The 21,937-nt window shown below is 41.1% G+C and overlaps 1 protein-coding gene across 3 annotated transcripts in view; it reads left to right on the forward strand.

Moving 5' to 3' along the window:
- Positions 1–3,996: 3,996 nt before the first annotated feature.
- Ocrl (OCRL inositol polyphosphate-5-phosphatase) overlaps positions 3,997–21,937 on the forward strand; it is a 56,513-nt gene continuing 38,572 nt past the window's right edge. For 2 of the 3 annotated variants that reach the window (XM_051142582.1, XM_051142584.1), the window contains exons 1-4: positions 3,997–4,248; positions 4,497–4,576; positions 7,967–8,046; positions 11,255–11,293. In XM_051142582.1, the coding sequence (XP_050998539.1) occupies positions 4,210–4,248; positions 4,497–4,576; positions 7,967–8,046; positions 11,255–11,293 (238 nt within the window). In that variant the 5' untranslated portion in view covers positions 3,997–4,209. The remainder of the gene's footprint in view (positions 4,249–4,496; positions 4,577–7,966; positions 8,047–11,254; positions 11,294–21,937) is intronic. The other variant, XM_051142583.1, reaches the window with a different exon arrangement.

Here is a 21,937-nt window from a genome sequence, read left to right on the forward strand (position 1 = left end):
AGAAGTAGGAGGAAGAGAAGGGAGGGGAAATTGTGGTCGGAATGTAATATATGAGAGAAGAATGTAGATTTTTTTAAAAAGAAAAATTCAAAATGTAAAAAGAAATATTATAAACCAGGTAGGAGGGCATACACCCTTGATCTCAGTCCTTGAGAGGATGCAGCAAGAACAAGTTCATGGACAGAATGGTTTATATAGTCTTTTCCAAACCAGCCAGAGCTACAGAGACCCTGTGTCAGAGGGGGTGGGGGGAAGAGAATGATATTGGTGACATGTGTCAGTCAGTGCCATGTGTCAGTCCTCAGTCTTCCTTCTAATAATGTTGTAATCATGCCCTTTTGTCATTTGTATATTATACTTTTGTTATGCAAGGCATCTAATAGTCATGAGCAGCAATTTTCAGACTTTGCATAAATATTATGTATGTGTTTTACAATTTGTTGCCAACTCTATAGCTCTACATTTAATTCTGTTACTAATTAAACCTCAAATTCATTCATTTTAATATCTTTTCCCTTTTTTGGTGTTTGCTTGTTGTTTGTTTTTTGTTTTTGTTTTTTTACAAGATAGAGTTTCTCTGTATAGCTTTGGCTGCCCAGGACTTGCTCTATAGACCAGGCTGGCCTCAAACTCACAGAGATCCACCTGCCTCTGCTTCCCTGAGTACTTGGATTATAAGCATGTTCCACCATGCCTGGCTTCATTTTAATTTCTAAATAGTAGTATTTACCTTCATGAAAACCATAATTTAACCATTCACCTTCCAACAAGCATTTTATTTGCTTCCATCTCTTAAAAAGGATGCAAAATATATTCATTTATTTCTTTGTGTCGAAAGTTTAGTTTTGTCAGGATCTCTACCTAGAAATGACTTTCTGGGTTTGAGGGTGTGTCCTCATCTTTACTAGATATTGTCAATTGCTCTTTACCAACTTAGAATCCTAATACAAATTCTACCAAAGTTGTGTGTGTTCCACATCCTCGAAAAATTGATTCTCTGTCTGAGGGAGTGCAATAAAGAAACTGCCAACCTGACTGCCCCATTAAGGGGAAGGTTTTTAATGTGGACAAGAGAGAGAAAATACCCAGAGGCATCTAGAAGAGTCCAGAGAAGAGAGAAAATAGAATGGTGGAGAAAGTAAGAGAAAGCAGAGAACGGAGAGGAGCAAAGGAGCATGGGGTGGACAAATCCTGAGGATCATAAGAACAAATAGCTAGAGGAAGGGATTCATTTTGGAGGTGGAAAACTTGTTTTACAAGTTCCTGAGGAATGCTGGTTTTTATCTAACCAACAGAAATGCTTCTATAGTCCAGTTTGAGCTTGTTTCTAGATATATGGAGGACCTGAGACCTAGCAGATGCTACCCAACTTTTCAATTTTTGCAAAACAAATTATTGTGAAATAATATTCCTCGGGGGGTTTTATGGTTTGGGGGGGTTGTTTGTTTTTTGTTTTGTTTTGTTTTGTTTTCTTAGTTTCCCTGGATAGTAATAAAGTTGGGCATCATCCTTTTAGATTTTATCAGTCACTAAAATATCCTAGACAATTAATTCCTATATCTTGTCAAGTTTTCTACTAGATGGCGTGTGTGTGTGTGTGTGTGTGTGTGTGTGTGTGTGTGTGTGTGTGTGTGTCTCGCTAGTTATTAAACCCAGAGCCTCATGGTAAACAGGACACTAAGATGAGTTTCATCTCCTTGTTTTTCTTGGAATAGTCTCTCATTATATAACTCCAGCTAGTCTTGAACTTTATGTATCACTCAGGCTAGCCTCAAACTCACCATCCACCTGCTTCAGCCATTGAGTACTGAATTTCAGGCATGTGTCATCATGCCTCACTGTATTGTCTTAAATTACTCACATTGTTAAAAAAATGGTGTAACTACAGGTATCTTTATCATTTTATTTTAAGATAATAATTTCATTGCTAGGGGTTGCAATGATTTATGCATACTAAATGTATTGCCAACCCATAGCTTCCCACCCCTATTCTCCCAATTTCTTCTGAAAGTGGCAATGTTTTGCTTTTCAGCATCTGATTTTTAATCTACCTTTCCTAGTTTGCTTTCTGTTGCTGTGATAAAACACTGACCAAAAAGAAGATGATGGGTTGAACTCCATCATCACAAGAAGCCAAGGCAGGAACTCAAGCAGGAACCTGCAGGCAAGAAGTGAAGCAGGAATCATGGAGGAATATTGTCTATTGGGTCACTTTTCTTGACTTGCTTAGCTATCTTTTGTATACAGCATAGGCACACCTGCTGGTGGGCTTGGTTCTACCATATCAATCAGTAGTCAGGACAATGTTCCCACAGGCCAATCTGATAGAAGCGATTTCCCAGTTGGAATTCCTTCCTCCCAGGTATATCTATGCTTGTGTCAAGTTTACAAAAACTAATTTTAACACACAAACACACCATTTTAAACATCCCTTTTTCATTTCTTTTCCCTGAGATCTCATGTTAATATCAACACAACTTTTAAAAGTTCCAGCCTTTTAAAAATACCAGTAATTTAAAAGCCTTAGTTCTCATGGGGTGGTGGTGGCATATGCCTTTAATCCCAGCACTCAGGAGGCAGAGGCAGTTGGATTGCTGTGAATTTAAGGCCAGCCTGGTCTATAAAGTGAGTCCAGAACAGTCAAGGCTACACAGAGAGACCTTGTCTCAAAAAAAAAAAAAAAAAAAAGAAAAAAGAAAAAGAAAAAGAAAAAAAAAGTCTTAGTTCTCTTTAAAACTCCAAAGTCTATTAACTATAGGCTCTTATAAAATCCAAAATAAGTTACATACTTTCTTATTCCAGAAGGGAGAACCAGGACACAATTACAATCAGGTGAAGGCAAAACAAAAATCCAACAGTGTAAAGAGCTTAATGTCAGATACCTGGGACTCATTTGTGATCTTCTGGGCTCTAATGTGCTTGCTTAACCTCACCTCTCCATTATAGCATGCACAGTTTGTCTGGTAGGTTCAGGGTGTCTACTAACTATAATACCTCCTGAAATTGATTTTTCCATTTATGGTGTGAAGTGAGGATCTAATTTCATAATTTTCCATGTGGAAAAATCAATAACCCCAGTGGTATTTGGTGAAGAACAGATTGTCTTCACTGATAGAAAATGTCATATATACTGAATATTGATCTTCTATAAGTGCATGGGTCTATATGAAGGGCTGTATATTCTGTTCCGTTGGTCTGTGTCTATACTATAGCCTTCACTAACATAGGTTTAAAGTCAGTCTTGATATCAAGTCAAGTATAGATTCTGGAGAAAATGACAAACATAACTGAAATGGTAGTGCTTTTTTGTTGGCTATCAACAGAGTCAAAAAGTTAAAGGGTTTCTTTGGAGGGAAATTCAATAACCCAGATCGGATATAACAAAGCTTATAGTACAGTGATGGCCAACTGAAAGGAAAAAAGGCAAGGAACTGAAAAATTCATTCCAAGGAAAATATAAACAAGGTCTATTTGGATAAAAAAGATCAGTAAAGAGGAAGAAAACATGTAGCTTTAAATTTTCAGGGCTGGTGGCTGAATGAAATGATGAGTTAATTTTCTCAGTGAGTGATATTAAGAAGCCTAAACTAGGCAGGTGTGCTTGAACTTTGAATACTTGAAGTCACCTGAGAAGGCTGAAAAATGGGGAGGTGGGGGACAGAGGACTGGGCTATGGGTAATTATTCATTTTAAGAGGATGGAAGAAAAAAATGGGAAGAGAAAACCCCTTAAAAGATGACCAACAGAAACCTTCATAACCTTAAGGATTTGGGAGTGGGCAGCACACTGTGTGTCCTATCGGTCCAGTTCATCTGGTACAACTGTAGCTTTTCTCTGACAATCGTCCAAGTCCTCGGAACCCTTCTAGTTTTTTGAAACTTGCCTTCTGCTGGACCTGCTAGGGTCCATCCAGAGTCTGGCTGCAGTTCCCCAGGTTGGTCGCAGGGGGCGAAATCTGCGGCGGCCTGGCAGGCGGGCGGGGGCGGGAGGCGCCGCTCTCTCTTGGGTCGGACTCTCTCCTCCCAGCTCCCTAGCTCTCCGGCTGGCTCCCAGGCTCCCGGGCTGCCGGGCTCCTAGGCTGTCAGCGCCCGGCAGCGCCGGAGCCCTTTCTCTCCGCCTTGCCAAGGCGGGTGGGTGGCAGGCCGCAGGAGGCGGTGTCGTGGAATCCGCTGGCAGTCCGCAGCCCCGCAGAGCCTGGAGGCCGCCCTGATGGAGCCGCAGCTCCCCGTCGGAGCTCAGCCCCTGGCAGTATCCGTCTGAGAGAAGTGGGGGGTGGGGGTGGGGGAAAGGGAGGCCAAACGGGCTGGGGGCGCTGGCCGAGGTGCAGCATGTCCTGGGGCGAGCGGAGCCGGGAAAGGGGACCGGGTTGGGAGGGGACGCTGCGGGGACCAAAGAGGGCGGCCGGTGTGAGCCTGGCCCCGCGTCACCCCTCTTTGGCTGCATTTGAAATAAATATATCTAAGAGAGAGAAAGAGACCCTTGACCAGTGCCTGCATAAGGTGGAGGGTTTGGAGATGAAGGGTCCCCTCCGGGAGCCCTGCGCCCTGACCCTAGCCCAGAGGAACGGGCAATATGAGTAAGTAACCTCCTGACTCCCACGGAAGAGAGAGCCTTCTTCCATAAACCTCCATGAGCCCAAAACCGCAAGGAGCCACCCACCTTGGCCAAGCGGGCAACAGGTTCACAGCCAGGTGTGAAGAGTAAGCTGCTGCCAAAGCAGGGGTCTCCCACCCCCAACTTCTAAGCCGCTGGGTAACTCCTGGCCCTGTGGTTTAATCATGGGCTCAATGGACAGGGAAGCAGGAAGCCTGGGTTCTTCCTTCACCCTGTAACTGACATGTGTTGTGTAACCAAGTTAATCAGGCTTTCCGAGCCTTGGTTTCCTCTTGAGTTGAATAAAAGCATGAACTGTCTTATGGCTTTTGGAGGTAAAACTGGAGGATCGTAAATGGAAAAGTGGCTTACAAAGTAAAAGTGCTATGGAAATGCTATATTGTTAATGCTACAAACTTGTCTTTTCTCCGCTTGGCTGGCTCTTCCAGTCCCCAGATCCTCGTTTTTCCGTTTGCTTGAAGGCATATTCATTAATTCACTAATGTGTTGTCATAGGGCAGTAACTGTTCACTGGACTGGACTGTTGGAAAGAAAAGCTAATGAAATGTGTAGACATAAAAGGACATTTGACATGTTATCAGTGCCTGCCACCTCCAACTCTTCCTTGGGTGGTAGGAGCTTAGTAAATACTGTTGACTGAGCAAAAGATTATTTTGATAAGCTATCTCCACCAGCTGCTAACCTTGCCCCCTTGCCACTAATGCTTCATCTTAAAAGTTTCCATGGTGACCACTTCATATCACAGTGTCCTATCGCTGTATATGTACAAGCTACTTCTCTTGGTTCACTGCTTTCTGGGGGTAGATTTTCCCCCAGTTTAACTATTGTTGATCACTTAAATCCTGCGGGCTCTTCGCATTAGATTCTGCATGAAAAACTGTCTCAGGTTCTACTTTTAAATCTTCAATCTCAACTTGTCTAATCCACACAGAAGAGAAGTGCCACTAGCCTGGCCTGAACTTAGCTGAAGCTGTGGGTGCCACTATAACTAGTTGTCAACTAAGTCTAGAAAGTAGCTCTTTCCTAGATCCTGCATGTTAGGTTGTATTGATGTGAGAAATTCACGTTATTTTCCCGAGACACTATGAGATCCAGGAAGACTAGTTTAATTACGATTACATTCGACAGATGGGTGAATTGAAAAGTGCAATTCCATTACCATGTGGAAAAGGTAGAAAGGTAACCTGCACAAACCAGTAGATTCTATGTATCTTGGTTTCCTCTTCTACTAAAAAAAAAAAAAGTTATGAATGGAATGGCCACACCGTTGAAATAACCACAACACAGGAATTGGTCCCCAGGTTATGGGTTTAGAATTCTAATAAGGGAGGTAGCAGCTGGTCTTGGAAAAAAAAAGTGACGTATCCTGTCTCAGCTCTTTACTAGAACTTTTAAACTTGGCAAGGGGAGTGCTCTTAACTATTTCCCCACAGAGAAATTAAATCCCTGCGTTCTGAGTCTCTATAAACTATAAGGGTATATATATCAAGAGCTGATGTGATGGCTTGATGGTTGTTCATGCCCCTTCAGAGACACAGAAATTAAAGTTAAGTCACTTATTCAGAGTTATAATGTTGCATAGGTGAGATCCAAACCTATGCAACATAATACAGAATTCTTCAGAGAAACTCCTTGTTTCTTTTGGTTTTGAGATAGGGTCTTTCTGTGTTGCCCTAGCTGTTCTGGAACTGGGTTTGTAACCAGGCTGGCTTCAAGCTCACAGAGTTCTACCTGCATCTGCCTCCCCGAGCACTGGGATTAAAGGTATGCACTACCATGCCCAGCAGAGAAGTTTCTTTTGAAAACATTCACGGGAGACATCTAATTGTATGACCACTTATAAGCCTCAAAGTTTTTTTCTCTTAATGTCTTCTCTGAACTGGGTCTCCAAACCCTTTTATGTTTGGTCTTTTTGTCCTAGAACTTGAAGCCTGTCCCCATATTTAGCTCTGTGGTTCTGAATAGAGAAGAGCTTTGCTTGAGAGACCAAAATGACAAAATAAAAATAAGGGGTTTTTTTTTGAGGGAGTAAACAATCAAATGTTTAAAAAAAATTTATGTCTTCAAGGAGTCTCATTTTAGAAATTCACCTTTGCTTAAAGTGTAATTAAAGTTCTTCACTTACTCAACCAGTAGTCATCGAGTATCTGTTAAGACTAGACAAAACTGAATAGGGTCTTTGCTCTAAAAGAGCTCCAATATAATAACTATAACCACTGTTTAAGCATTCTATTGGAGGGCCAGGCTAAGGGGATAAGACTACTGGTTCTGCTTGGGAATATTTGGAGAAGGCATCATAGAGGAGGTGGTATTTGCACTGGGTCTCAGGAAGAAAAAAGAAATGCTTGAGTTTAAAACAAAACCCTCACCTGAAGAGGGAGATATTCTTAAGTTAAAAACAAAACCCTTACCTGAAGAGTGCTTGATGTTGGAAAGGCAGTTGATGTTTAGAATGACTGCTTACGAATTAGGTTATACCATGCTCTGTGCCACTAATAAGTAATAAAAAACATTAAGGACAGCAAGGTGGTGTGCATCTGTAATCCATGCAGGAAGTCTGGGCAGGAAGGCCATGAATTTGAGATCAGCCTGAGCTACAACAGTGAAACACCATCTCAAACAGTGAATGTGAGTGAGTTTAGGTGTCTTGCACTTCATACTTGGGAGCTATGCTTATTCGTGTTTACATAAAAATAACAGCCTGAAGTTAGAAATCGGAGGACGTACACAAAGGGTTTCAAGGCAACCCATTTAGGGATTTTGCTACCCTTTTGGTTGCTAGTGTTATTTTGACTTATCCAGGAATAATTATTCTTAGTCCTCCAATAACTTACATGCATATATGAAAGAGATAGCAGCTTTTTTTGTTCAAACACATAAAACTGAACGTGAAAAACTAATGAACGAGTTGTCTGACTCATTGATTCAATGCACATGAGTGTCTGAGATCTAGTAGGCTCTACACTAAGCACTGGAAATACTATGACAGAAAGACAGCCATAATCCCTGCCATCAACAAGTTCACTTAAGCTGTAGGTTCTTGAGTCTAGTGTTCAGACAGTGAAGGTGTGTAACTTGCAATGCATGCTCTTAAGACTGTTTTTTAGGACACTGATGACTATTATACATTCATTATGCTTGTAAGGCAGTTGGATGTTCAGATATTGACCACCACTAATATCCTCTTAGCCCTTCAGCAACATCTAGCATCTGATGCTCAGAGCAAGTAGACTAGATGCAACAAGTTTAATAACGCACAGATTATATTTGTATAACAAGACAGTAAGGTATTTTGTTGCTAACGTTTTGGCATTTTCAGTAGCTATTCATTAATATTTCTTCTGTGTTCTAGGTTAATAATCCAGTTGCATGGGAAGGAACAGCATGTTCAAGATATCATTCCTATAAATAGCCACTTCAGATGTGTTCAAGGTACTTGCTTTAATGACTTAGCTACTTTTATAAGGCTTCTCCTTGGTCATTAATGCAGTGTATAATGTCATACATATTCAAATTTGTCACTGCATGTAAAGTGAACTAGATTACTTTTCACAGAAAAAGTTAACACTTCTAACCTGCCATTGAAAAGTGCTGTGTTTTAAAGTGCTGAAGAGTGATATTTTAAAACACGTATGTATATATCACCTGTTTTCCTGAGTAGAGTTAGAGATATGTGTAAGTAACATTTTATGCTGACTAACATATATGCGGATTTAAATTGCTCTCTTGGGCTTAACCAACATTCCGTCTGTTGTAAAGGATTTGAACACATTCAGCACTTTTTTCCCAAAGTACTGGATTTAAGATACCTTGGGAACATGAAGTATCATATTGTAATGTCGTGTCCTCATTTATGTTGGTTCTTAAGCCTTGACAATGGTGAATCATAACTCTAGGGAGGAAATGTTTGGCTTTCTGTCCTCGCATTCAAGGACGGAACATAGAAAATGTTTCATTTCTAAATCGAAACTAAAAAGCCAGGAGAGTTGTGTAGGAGGTATTGCTCCCATGGCCTACATTGCTCCAGAAAAGAAACGGGTTACTAGCGAACAGATGTGTTATTTCCCCCAAAGGTCCAGTGCTCCTATCAGACAGACATATTCTACAACCAGTGAAGAATCTTGAACTTGAGTCCCACCTTGCACATGTGCCTTCTACTTGGACTTTATTTTTTCACAACAGTAACACATATGCTGTAAAGGGTTGGAAAGAGCAGCAGTGCACAAAAAACAAGTCAACTACATTCTCATGCTTAAGAGACACCTACCATCTTTTTTCCTTTGTGCACATATCACATTGTGTACAATGTTTTTCTCATCCTATACAACATTTTTCTCGCCCACTTGCTACCATATTATGAGTGTTGTCTATGCTGTTAGTGGCTATATGCTGTTCCATTTTATGAATGGCTCATAACCTCATTATTCCCTCTGGTTGACATTTGGATTACTGTTCACTGGTATAAATAGTAATGGAGTGAACATCTCTGTACATAAATCTTCTCACCTATCTATTATTTGCTCAGGATTTATCTCTATAAGTGCATATAGTCAATATGTATGACTTTTAAGACAGCATGCTGAAATGAAAACACAAAATGTATTAAGATCTAAAAATACTGAGTTGGCCATAGTGGCTCACACCTGTTATTCCAGAAAGAGGCTGAAGCCAGAGGATTGCAAATTCCAGGCCAAGTGTGAGTTCCAGGCTCACCTTGGCCATGTATTAAGACCCTGACTCCAACCAAAAAAGGCATAAGAAACAAGAAAAGGAGAAGAGAAGAGGAAGGAGGAGGAGGAGGAGGAGGGAAATTGAAATACCTAAAAGGAGTAGTGTCTACCATGTGTTGAAAAGCAAATCAGCTATTGAGTCTTCCCTGTGTGGAAGACTTACTAAACAAGGCACCTGGATGCCATACTAGGTTACTGCACTCACCTTCCTTTGCAAGTGGAAGCCTTACACAAAAGAGCCAAAGGCTTTGGTGTCCTAGCATGTTTTTGTCCTTTCCTACTACTTCTAGGATCTCATTTTTCCATGCTTTTAATGCTTTTAATAATAATAAGATTTCATGCTTTTAATATGAAGTAGATGGCCAGTTGCTAGATTGCAGTGGAAAACATGTTTGCCATTGTTTCCTCCATGACAAATTGAAATGTTCTGCCCTTGAGTTTTCACTTCCTTTCCATTTCCTGACTTGCATATCTATTTGGAAAACTAATCACTCAGAGTTTGTGGAACTAAAGGGTACTACAGAACAGTAGCAAACGAGCACAGACCGTGTCTTCATACCCAACTTACTTCACCTTACAACATTCTGCTATTGGACAACTTGATTCCTTTCTCATTGCTTCTTTTGTACCTGAATATTAGACCCTGGGGTAGTCTTGTGTGGTGAGGGAGCTAGAAAAGGGTGCAACTTCCCATCTCATCAATAGAGATCCTGGTTAATTCCAACTCAGAACCAGGAGTCAGGCATGAGGCAGTAGCCTGGGCTCCAATCTAGGGAGGTCAGAGTGCAAAAGGTAGGTTGAGTTCAGATACTCAGTGCAAAAAAATAGAGGAAGTCCAGGACGACCCGTGAGAGAAAAGAGAACTCTAAATTTGCAAACTGCTTTGTGCTGTCTTCTTTGTTTTCCCCATTGACACATAACATGTGTGCATGTTAAAGAAGTATAGTGTAACAGTTTGAAACAGGTAGTGATCAAGTTGAGACAGCATTGCTTTATAATGGGAACCATCAAACTCATCTAATTATTGTAAGATCTGTAAATGTGCAATAAGCTACAGTTAGCCTGCTAATCTGTAGAACAGTAGAACTTGGTCCTCCTAACCAGCTGGAGTTTGCTATCCATTATTCAGTCTCTCTCCATCACTATAGCCACTGCTTCCTCCTAGTCTCTGGTACTTATTTCTCCTCTGCACTTCTATGAGATCATTTTTTTTTTTTTTTTAGCTTCCACATCTAACTGAGAACATACAATATTTGTCCTTCTGTGACCACTTTATTTCACTTCGTGACTAGTGCTCCAATTAAGATGGCACTGCAAGTGTCTGAAACTGCATCTTGGGTGTGATACCTCTTAGACTCACAGGCATTCGCTGAAGCCTAAGAGCAAAGTACTAAGTATACCCTCCTCTTAGGGCAGAAGTGGAGATAATGAGATCATTGACAGATTTTCAGAGACTGTGTCTGAGTTGAAAGAATAATTCAGTGAGAATAATTCTGCTCTGAGGCTTTTAGCCACTTCTCTGGCTTACTCTAAGATCTAAGAACACAGAAAGCTAAGCTCTCCTTCACTTGCATGAACACGTTATTATGTTCCCTACTATTAAGCCACCATCCCTTGCTTTTCTTTAAGGGACTCCAGTTGGGTCCTTGAACAGTTCTTTTCTTCCTTTCTTTTGTTTTCTGTTTTTTGTTTGTTTGTTTGTTTTTTAAAGTTAAATTGTTGAATTGTGTCTACTCTTTATAACCTGGGGCTATTTAAATCCTTTAAAAAATATTCCAAATGAAAACAATCAAAGGATTTTTTTAATGTGTTCTAAGATCCAGGAGGGGTTATTTAGTTATGAAATCCTGTTTTGATGATAATGAGTGGTTTTCTCCCCTGTGATTCTGTTGTGTTTTTCCTCCCCTCAGAAGCAGAGGAAACTCTTTTGATTGATATTGCTTCGAACAGTGAGTATCTTTCTGAATGGAGTTGGTTTCCATTCTTTAAATATTGACTTTATTACTCTGTATTTAAGAAACTTTCGGGGATACATTTTGCATTTTGCCATCTCATACCAAAGTCTCCATTTTCATAAGGCAGCCCTACAAATTATCCTCCTCTCTCAAAACCATTCCGGCTGAGCCTGAGAAAACACAGGTGGCTGCTAAGAATCTCTACAGACCTGAAGTGGGAGCAGTGCTGCTGCTGCTGCTGCATACCTGTAAGCTACTTGAAGCTGCAGGCGTTGTCACTACCAATCGCATCATGGCTGCACAACTGATAATTAATAGGAAGAGCTAGGAAAATGCTTGAAGCCTTGAGATTCATGGGTCATTTTTTTCTTTATGAGCGCGCGCGCGTGTGTGTGTTCATGTGTTTGTGTGTACATGTGTGTGGGTGTTTATTTGTTTGTGTTCAGACCTTAGGTCAACAACAGTAGGTAGTTCTTTTAGGTGTTATCCACCTTTGGTTTTGAGACAGGGATTGAGCTTAGAGCTCACCAATTAGGCTAGCCTAGCTGGCCAGGAATCTATCTGTTTCTGCTTCCCCAGCACAGATTACAAGTCTGTGCCACCATTTCCAGCTTTTTTACAGAGGTTTTGAAGATCAAACTCAGGTCCTCATGTTTAAGTGCCAAGCCCTTTATGGACAAAGTTATCTACCTATCCATATTAGTTTTTAAAATGTATATGTGTGTAGATACATATTTAAAATAAAAATATAATTACATTCTTTTCCTCCTTCCCTATGCTCCCCCCGTCTCTCTAAAGTGTCCCTCTCCAACTTCTTCCACACCCCCCACTCTCAAATTGATAGCTTCTTTTTAATTATTATTGCTATATATGAGTGTACATGCATTTATGCATAAATGTATAAATACAGCCCGCTGACTGTTTCCGTTGTTTGTGTGTATATGGTTTCAGAGCTGATCACTTTGTATTGGATAATGAATTAGGGGTTTATCTCCCCCCAAACCCCTGAGAGGCTGATTCTCCCTCTCTCAGTGCTCATTAGTTGCCTACTCTTTTGTTGTTGTCATTGTTAGCATAGGAAGTAATAGGTTTCATTGTGGCATTTTCAAGCATACTTTGTTTTTATTCATTCTCCTTCCACACGGGCCTCCTTCCTGCTGACCCCCTTCTTTTCACTGGTTCCTTCTGCCTTCTCACATATATTCTTTTACTCTGGTTTCCTCTCCCCAAGTTTCCCTTAAAATATCTTTTCTTCTCTCATGATTCCCCTTTCCAGTCGTATGACCTGTACCCCACCCCCACACACACCTGTATATGTATTAAAATTTAGGTTTTGCATATGAGAGAAAATACGCAGTATTTGTCTGAGTCTGAGATACTTTGCTAACAGTGTCATTGTAATTTTCAGTTACATCCATTTCCTTGCAAATGTCACGATTCTGATTTTCTTTGTGGCTGAATAAATGTTATCTTTCTACTACTATTATATTCTAGACTCTTCTCCCACCTTCTTTTTTATGTTTTTATGTACATTCACAGTGCTTTCACCTATTCCTTATATTATGTGGAAAGGCACAGAGTCCATTAAATTACTTGTTCTGTTTTCTTTTCTTTTTTGAAATAATTTGTGCCCTACTTAAGCCCTGTTCCCTCAAGGCCTCTATTCATCAGAGGGAACATGGTCTTCTCTTTGCTGTTTCTGGCCTTTCATTTTTATCAGTTTAATGCAAATCACTGACTTTCTGTGCAAGATGTTCTTTGTTTATCATCTAATTGTACTGTGCTCTGGAGAGGAGAAAATGGGCACTTGATTGCTACTGTGACTACTGTGTGGTTGCTATGGAAAATATATCTGACCATACAAATCTAAATCAAATGCTTTGCCTTATCTCTTGCTTGAGTCCTTGGATAAGTGGAACTTGCCATTTAGCTTGGGGCTACAGGTTGCACATAATTTTGTTTGGAGAGGAGCTCTGCCCTTGGCACTATTAATGTCTACTGAATGGTTTTTCTAGCTTGGGTTTATTATTCCTTTCTTTAAACATAGAATATGGAAGCCTTAAAGGCTGCTCCTAAAATGTTATGTAAACCTTGCTGCTAGCTTCTGTTGCAGGTATCCAAGAGAGAAAATAACTCAGACTCTGTGTTTTATTGTCCTTAGACAAGAGAAGGCAAAAACAGCATGAGGCTAGACATGTAGCTCAGCTAATAGAGTATTTGCCTAGCATCCCAAAAGCCCTGCTTCCTTCCCCAGCACTACATAAAGTGGGGGGGGGGGGTGTGGTACTGTAACCTCAGTGATTGAAGTGCAGGCACAAATAGCAGGAACTCAATTCTATCCTTAGTTTACATAGTGAGTTCCAGGCTGGACTGGGCTACATGAACCTCCCCCCCGCCACCACCCCCCCTCGCCCCGTCTCCAAAACATGCCTTTTTTGTTTTGTTTTGTTTTTAAGGAACATAGGGTCAGGGAGACGTCTCAGTGAGTAAAAGCACTTGCTGCACAAGACTGATGATCTGAGTTCAACTTTATTAATGGACAAAACTGGTCTTGGTATAAGTATATATTGTCTAGATAGTGGTTGTAAATATCTTGGAAGAACTTTTTTGTTGTTGTTGTTTATAAAGTTAAAGCATCTTAATTATGCATAATTGTGACAATCAAAAATGCTTTGAAGTATCAAATTTACATTATTATGTAGGATGGGAGAAATGGCTCAGCAATTAGGAGCAAGTATTGTACTTGCAGAAGACCCAAGTTCAATTTCCAGCACTCACTTCAGGTGGACCCAGAGGCCTGGTATATAGCAAACATATGCTCTACAACTGACCTGTACCCCTACTGCTTTATTTATACTTTTTATCATGGATTTTCACTTAACACTTTACCATGACATTTCCCCCTAGGTCATTTTAAATCATTGTAAACATAATTTTGTTGTTCTTTGTTTGAGATACGGTTGGTTCTAACTATCATAAGCTAGCCTCAAACTCTCTCTGTCACCAAAGATGACATTGAACTTCTGCTCCTCTACCTCCCCAGTGGTGGGATTAATGTTTTGTTCCACCATGCCTGCTTGTTTAAACAATTTTAATAACTAATATTTCACCATAGCTAATTTGTCATAGTGTTATTAACTTGGTTTCTTTATAAAATTGTCTTGAGGGAATATAATACAGCTCTTTATTTGGGTCCTCTTTTACAGCTCTCAGTAAAACTTTATAGTTTATTTAGGTCAAGTTTTTAGGTTAAGAATTTCATGGTGGTCTTGATTTGCTGATACTGTGAGATTTTTTTGTTTTCTTATCTTCTTATTGCTTACTACTATCATATAGAAAGAACAAGTGAGTCTTAGATATTTTATCCAGCTGCTTCACTTGATTTTGAATGTTTTATTATTTTTCCATTTTGGTAGATAGATAGCCTTAATTATCTTCAAATAACTATTCTGCCTTATTTCTACTAGCTACAGCCATTGGCTTTGTTTCATGTCTTACTGCACCAGTGAGAATTTGTGGACCAATGTGGCTCTGGGTTTTCATGAGGATGCTTCAACTGGCATTTCCCAGTTAAAACCTTTCTTGCCTGATGATTTGCTGGGTGTTAAAATTTTAATAAATTGTATTTAAACAAGACAGAGCATGTGCCAGTAGTCTGAATATTTGGCAGCCTTAAGCAAGATCGTGAACTCAAGGCCAGGGTTACATATATCAAGTTGAAGACCAGTCTGAGCCACGTAGCAGCACTCTCTCTCTCTCTCTCTCACACACACACACACACACACAGAACAAAACCAACAACAAAATCCGCATTTCAGTTTTTGCTGTTCTTTAAAATTGTGCGTATATACTGAATCGTAGTAAATCTTTTCCATTTCTCATGGAGCTGAATATATTTTCCCTTTTTCTTTCCTCTATATCTCTATGACCTTTAGATGAACTCTGTTATGTTAATTTTTAAATTGTAGCCTACCTAGTTTATTCATTATTCTACAAATATTTGTTGAGTGACTTCTATTTGACAGACCTGGTGGTAAATCCTACAGAATCATCAGAGCACAGCAGAGATAAGAGTCCTGTTTCTGCTTTGTTTGTTTGTTTTTCTTCTTCTGTGGTTTTTGTTGCTAGAGCCACAGAGATGCCTATAATTCATAAATTTATTCCATAAGCATCTGTATACATTTTGGATGCTGAGAACTGTGCTAGCCTCTGAAAACACAAAAGAAAGCAACACGCTCTTGGTTGTTCATGCATTTTAATGTACAAAAGTGAGTTTTAGCAGGTTTAGATGCTTCATGCATGTGGATTTGATCAATACTAACAATAAAAAAGTGCCGAGTTTACAAGAGCGGTCACTAAATTAGGCAGTATACTTGGGCAAGGCATTTACAAGAAGAAACATTTAGATTGGAAAATGGGGGCCTAAGAAACAGGCAACAACTGGAGGAAAAATAATATTCTAGATTAAGGTGGTGATGAGATTCCAAACTTAGAAGTACCCTGACTGTTTCTAAGAAATAAAAGGCTAGGATGCCTGGAATAGGGTTTGAGCAGCAAAGTGAGAGAGGCTATGAAATCTTGTGAGCCACAGTGTTGAATCTGCATTTTTAGATTTGAAAATGAGAAGTGAAGGATTTTTATGCTGACTATGGCATCATTTGCCTGGAAGCAGAAAGAGCACTTATGAGGCTGCTTTGGTTGTGTCTGCTAGAGAGTATGGTGGTGATAGAAATGAAGAAAAGTGAGCAGATTTGATAGATGAATTTGGAGGTAAGAGCAAGAAAAATGGCTTGGGTGTGGGGAGTAGAAGGAAGAGAAGTGTCAAGGAGGAAAACAGTTTCTAATATGAACTTATATGATGATGCTCATTTGCATAAATACGTTGAAGATGGAATGAGGTTTCCTTTGAGGGAACTGCCAAGAATTCAATTTTTAAAGTATATTTTATTCATTGTTTGAGAATGTTATACCATACATTTTGACCATTTACTTACTCCCGGGCATGGGGTCATCCACTGCAGAGTAGTTGACCTATCGGGAGCCACACCCTTAAAGGAAACGGACTCTCCCTCCCCTTGAAGCCATCAGCTCTTCATAGCTCCTCAGTTAGGAGCTCATGAACCCCTTTACACTTGATGCTAGAATGTTGACTTGCTGATTTTTACAGGTCCTGTGCACGCAGCCACAGCTGGGAGCTCAACAGCAGTGTGGTCCTGTCTTGTCAAGAAGACAGTTTTGTTTCAGTACCCTGCCCCCCAGCCTCTGGCTCCTACTGTCCTCCCACCCCCTCTTTTAGAATGTCCCTGAGCCTTGGGAAAGGAGTGATATAGAAGTCCCATTTGTGGCCAAGCATGCCGCTGACACTTTCTCTTTGCATTTTGACCAGTTGTGAGCTTCTTTCTTAACCAGTGTCAGTGCACTGCACATTCTTTCTGGATAAGGCTGAGAGCTTTGAGGGGTGGTTGATACTATGGCCATTTAGTACAGTAATAGTAGTAGGCTTATCCCCAGGGCTCTTGAATGGCCTAATGATTGGTTTGTGGCTGACTTATAGTACCAGTGAGTGCAATGCAATTTTGGCCCTGTTTAAATGAGATTTCTTTGAGAAACTTGTGTGTGGATGAAAAATTGGCAGCCAAACAGATAGATGCCACTCAAAGTCTAAACCACTAGCCTATGAATGATATACAAAACATGAGAGATGGTGTGGTGTAGACCCCTGCTGTTTCCCAGTGCTGTCAATGCATATACCTGCTTATGTGAACTAGAAGTGAAATTCACAATTCAGTGGTTCCATTTTGTTAGTCGCTTTTCAAGAGATCACTAGCCAGATGCACCCATACTGGATAGCCCAGCTTTAAAGCATGCAAACCATGTAAAATGTGGGGCAGTAATATACAAAATGAGGAGATAATTTGGGATAATTCAAAGAATCCTTGTTTTTTGAAGTTACATTTAAAATTTGAGGAGCCACTTAGATAGTATTAAAACCTAGGTGTGATGGCACACACCTTTAATCACAGCACTTGGAAGGCAGGGGTAAATGAATCTCTGAGTTCAAGACCATCGTGGTCTAGGACACCCAGAACTACACAGAGAAACCCGGTCTCAAAAAAGAGTAGTAAAAGCTAATGTCCATAAAGAATGTCCATAGTATACAAACTGGATAAGTCGATTTGGGGTGGTGGTGGCACTACTTAAAGATTAGTAGTAAGTGTAAGGTTCCTAAGAGGACTGGAGGATGTGTGAGGAATGAAGGATGGGGATCTTAATAGAGGATCTTCTCTGAATTGGATAGGAGATCAGTATAAACAGGTTGCCATTCCTTGAAGTCTAGGTTAGGCATCCTGCTGAAGTGGAGGGCATGAGAAGGAGTTAGTCCACAGTCTGAGAATGCGTGAGAAGATGTGAAATAATTGTTCAAGATAATAATCGGAAACTAGTTGACTATGAAAACCAATTACTTTCTAGGCTAGATGGTCCATTTGCGGTTGATGGTCAAAACTTTATTCTGATAGCAAATCTGTATGTGTATGTGTCTTAGTTAGGGTTTCTATTGCTGCAGTGAATACCATGACCAAAAAGCATGTTGGGGAGAAAAGGGGTTTATTTAGCTTACACTTTCACATCACTGTACATCACCAAAGGAAGTCAGGACAGGAACTCAAACAGGGCAGAAACCTGGAGGCAGGAGCTGATGCAGAGGTCATGAAGGGGTGCTGCTTATTGGTCTGCTCCCCACGGCTTCTTCAGCCTGCTTTCTTACAGAGCCCAGGACCACCAGACCAGGATGGCTCCACCCACAACAGCCTGGGCCCTCCCCCATTGATCACTAATTAAGAAAATGTTCCATAGGCTGGCCCACAGCCCAATCTTGAGGCATTTTCTAAATCAAGGTTTCCTCCTTTAAGATGAATATAGTCTGAGTCAAGTTGGCATAAATCTAGCCAGTACACCTGATCTTTTGTCAGTTCAACATACAAACACATCTCCATTAGGCCACAACCTTTCCCTTCTTGTTCATCCCCAAGATCACACATTAATAAAGACATCACAATATTAAACATTCTACAAACTTAAAAGGTCCCACAGCCTTACAAATTCAAACACTTGGAAAGTTATCTCTTCTACCTTCCCCCATCCATAGGGAGAAGGGAGCTATAGTTGGGATGTAAAATGAATGACTTTTTAAAATGTAAATTAAAAATTTTTAAACGTTATCTCTTTAAAAATATCCGGTCTCTTTTAAAATCCAAACTCTCTGTAAAACCCCAAAATCTATCTATCTATCTCTCTCTCTCTCTCTCTCTCTCTCTCTCTCTCTCTCTCTCTCTCTCTCTAAGTTCAAAGTCTCTCAATGGTGGGCTCCTGTAAAATCAAAAATAAGTGCTTTCTTATTTCAAGAGGGAAGAACCAGAGCACAGTCACAATCTGAAGGAAGTAAAACCAAACTCCAACAGTGTGAATAACAGAATGGCCAATGGCTAGGATCCACTCACCATCTTCTGGGCTCCTCCAAAGGGCTTGGGTCACTTCTCCAGTTCTGCCCTCAGCAGCCCACACAGATTGTCTTCTGTGCTCAGGCCAGCTCCACTCCACCACTACTGCTGTTCTTGGTGATCATTTTATGGCACTAGCATCTCCAAAATTCTGGGGTTCTTCTGCCGCAGCTAGGCTGCTCTTCACCAATAGCTTCTCCTGGGCATTCTTCATGGTGCCAAGGCTCACTTTTCTGTATGACCCTTCAATCCTGGGCTTTCCACTGCTACTGAGGGAGCAACTTCACCAATGGCCTGTCTCAGTGCTAAGCCTCAGCTGCTCTCCATGACCCCTTCTTATCTTCAAAACTAATGCCACCTGGGTGACTCTTACACTACCAAGCTCAGCTGCCAGCATGAGGTACAACCTTGGCTGCCTCTGGAGCATAGCTTCTGTGTGCTGACTCTGAGAAAACACTTCCCAGAAGACTTCACCTCAATGATGCTTGTCTTATTATGTCTCAATAATGGTCTTCTTAATCACCAGTAACTTCTCAGCTCCAGCTGACCAGCATCAAATATGCCAACAAAAGCAAAGGTTTCACTTTAGTAGTTTTGGTTATCTTGTTCATCAAAGCTGATTCTTCGGCCTCAGCTAATGAGGACCACAGAAATGTAATTCAAAATAACGAATGGCCCCCAGAGTCTTGAAATTTCCCTCTGAAACCTCACAACCCAGGCCTCTGTCTTCTGCACTGCTCTCTCATCTTCCAAGCTCCTATAGAACACCCGACTGAGCTCTCAACACTCAATTGCTAACTAACTCAAAGTTCCCAAAGCCCTCTCCAAACATCATCAGCTCTGTCACAGTAACACCCCACTATGCTGGTACCAACTCGTCTTAGGGTTTCTGTTGTCACAGTAAGCACCATAGCCAAAGAGCAAGTTAGAGAGGAAAGAGTTTATTTGGCTTACACTTCCTCATCTAGTCTATCACTGAAGGAAGTCGGACAGGAACAGAGCAGGAAGATGGAGGTAGGAGCTGATACAGAGGTCATGGAGGAGTGCTGCTTCTTGGCTTGCTCCACTGCTTGTTTTATAGAACCCAGGACCACCAGCCTAAGGCAGCACCACCTACAATGGGTGGAGCCCTCCTCCATCAGTCACTAAAATAATGCTCTACACATTTGCCTGGAGCCAAGCCTTAGGGAGGCATTTTCTCAATCGAGGTTTCCTCTTCTCAGATGACTATAGTTTTGTTGTGTCGATACAAACCTCATATCATAAAGCCAGCACAATATACATGTATATTTGTGTGCTTATTTCCTCTGGTTGCTCTGGTGGGCATACAGAGAAAGCAATTAGTTGGAGTTTTGTGGGTTGGAGTTTAGCCAAATAGGTGCTGTGGGAAACCAGAGGTAAGGCAGTTGTGGATTTTTGCAACAGATACGATGATGACATCTTGTTGTAGAAAAGGGGAAGTGAAAATAAGGGTTCCGTGCATAGAAAATGAAGGGATTAGTGTGGCCGAGGTTCCATGAGGTCAAAAACAATTACGGTATAGATAATGAGCAAGTAAATTGGGAGGGATAATAGGGCACAGTGAGATGTTTGATGTGTGACAGGTTATGGTATTTCTGTGATGAAAAAGCGAGGATATTATTGAAGGGGGTCACTGTATGGAGTGAGGCAGTGGTGGCTGAGGTGGAATGAAGGTCACTGGGTGAAGAAGGTGAAGGTGTGCCCTGTGTTTCTGCACCAATTGTTAAGCAAGACTGAATGACAACTGGAGGTTTGAGTGGAAATAAAGTCTCACGTATCTGAAGTTTGTAGAGAACGGGTTCTCCTAGAGGAGAAAGAGAAGGTGATACAGCCCACTGAGTGGCGCCTCAGGAGAAGGCAACTTCCCGACCAAGACAACGAGGGAGTAGTCTAGAAGAGGCATTTAACTGAACCACATTTAAGCCAGGCATGGTAGGACTTGTCTGTAGTCTCAGATACATGAGAAACTGAGGTGGGACAGTCACTTCAGACCAAGAATTCAAAACTAGTCTGTGGAGGAAGTAACCTGCTTGGAAACCAGTCAGTTTGCATTTGCCTCTGATTTTTAATGTAGTTATAGTTTACTAGCAAGTGTTTTGCTTAAAATTACCAGTGGAACCAGGTATAGTGGCAGGTGCCTATAATTCCAGCACTTGGGAGCCTGAGGCAGGGTCAAAGCTTAGAAACTAGCCTGGGCTGCATAGTAAGACATTTCTAGGCTTCCTTCCCAGATAGTCTGTTTTTATTTTCCTGAGGTAAGGTCTACATATCAGTATGCTCTAAACGCACCTCTAGGGCTTGAGAGATGATTCACTTGATAAACTGGTTTCTGTGCAAGTATGAAGATGAGTTTGATACCCAGAACTATGTTGAAAAAAAAAAAAAGCAGGCTGGGCACAGTGGTGCACGCCTTTAATGCCAGCACTCAGGAGGCAGAGGCAGGTGGATCTCTGTGAGTTCAAGGCCAGCCTGGGCTACAAAGCGAGTCCAATACAAAAGAAAAAAATAAAAAATAAAAAGCAGGTGTGGTGGCAAACATATGTATAATCCCTCACTGTGGAGGCAGAGACATGTAGATCCCTGGGGCTCACTGGTCAAGTACACTTTACTACCCAACAATTCCCAGGGCAATGAGAGACCCTATGTATTCTTCAATAAAAGAAAGTGGATGGAAGCTGAGTCCACGCCTTTAATCCCAGCACTTGGGAGACAGAAGCAGGGGGATCGCTGTTAGCTTGATGCCAGCCTGATCTACAAAGCGAGTCCAGGACAGCTAAGAGTACACAGAGAAACCCTGTGGGGGGGGGGGGAGAAGAAAGAAAGAAAGAAAGAAAAAAGAAGAAAGAAAGAAAGAAAGAAAGAAAGAAAGAAAGAAAGAGAAAAAGAGAGAAAGAGAGAAAGAAAGAAAGTGGATGGCTTCTGAGGCTCAACAGCAGGGCTCGACCTCTGCTCTCCAGCCATCTAAACAGGCACACACATAAATAACCCTCTGGAACTGCAGTGAAGCCATACTTAAGAACTACCAAGAGATTAAAAGAATGTTCAGATGAAGTGAAAGATGTAGGAATGTTTGCTACCCACAGAGGGCTGAGAGTTGGGCCAGGGTGGAAGAAAGGGA

This window comes from Acomys russatus, chromosome X (genome assembly GCF_903995435.1).
Source record: "Acomys russatus chromosome X, mAcoRus1.1, whole genome shotgun sequence".
Lineage (NCBI taxonomy): Eukaryota > Metazoa > Chordata > Mammalia > Rodentia > Muridae > Acomys > Acomys russatus.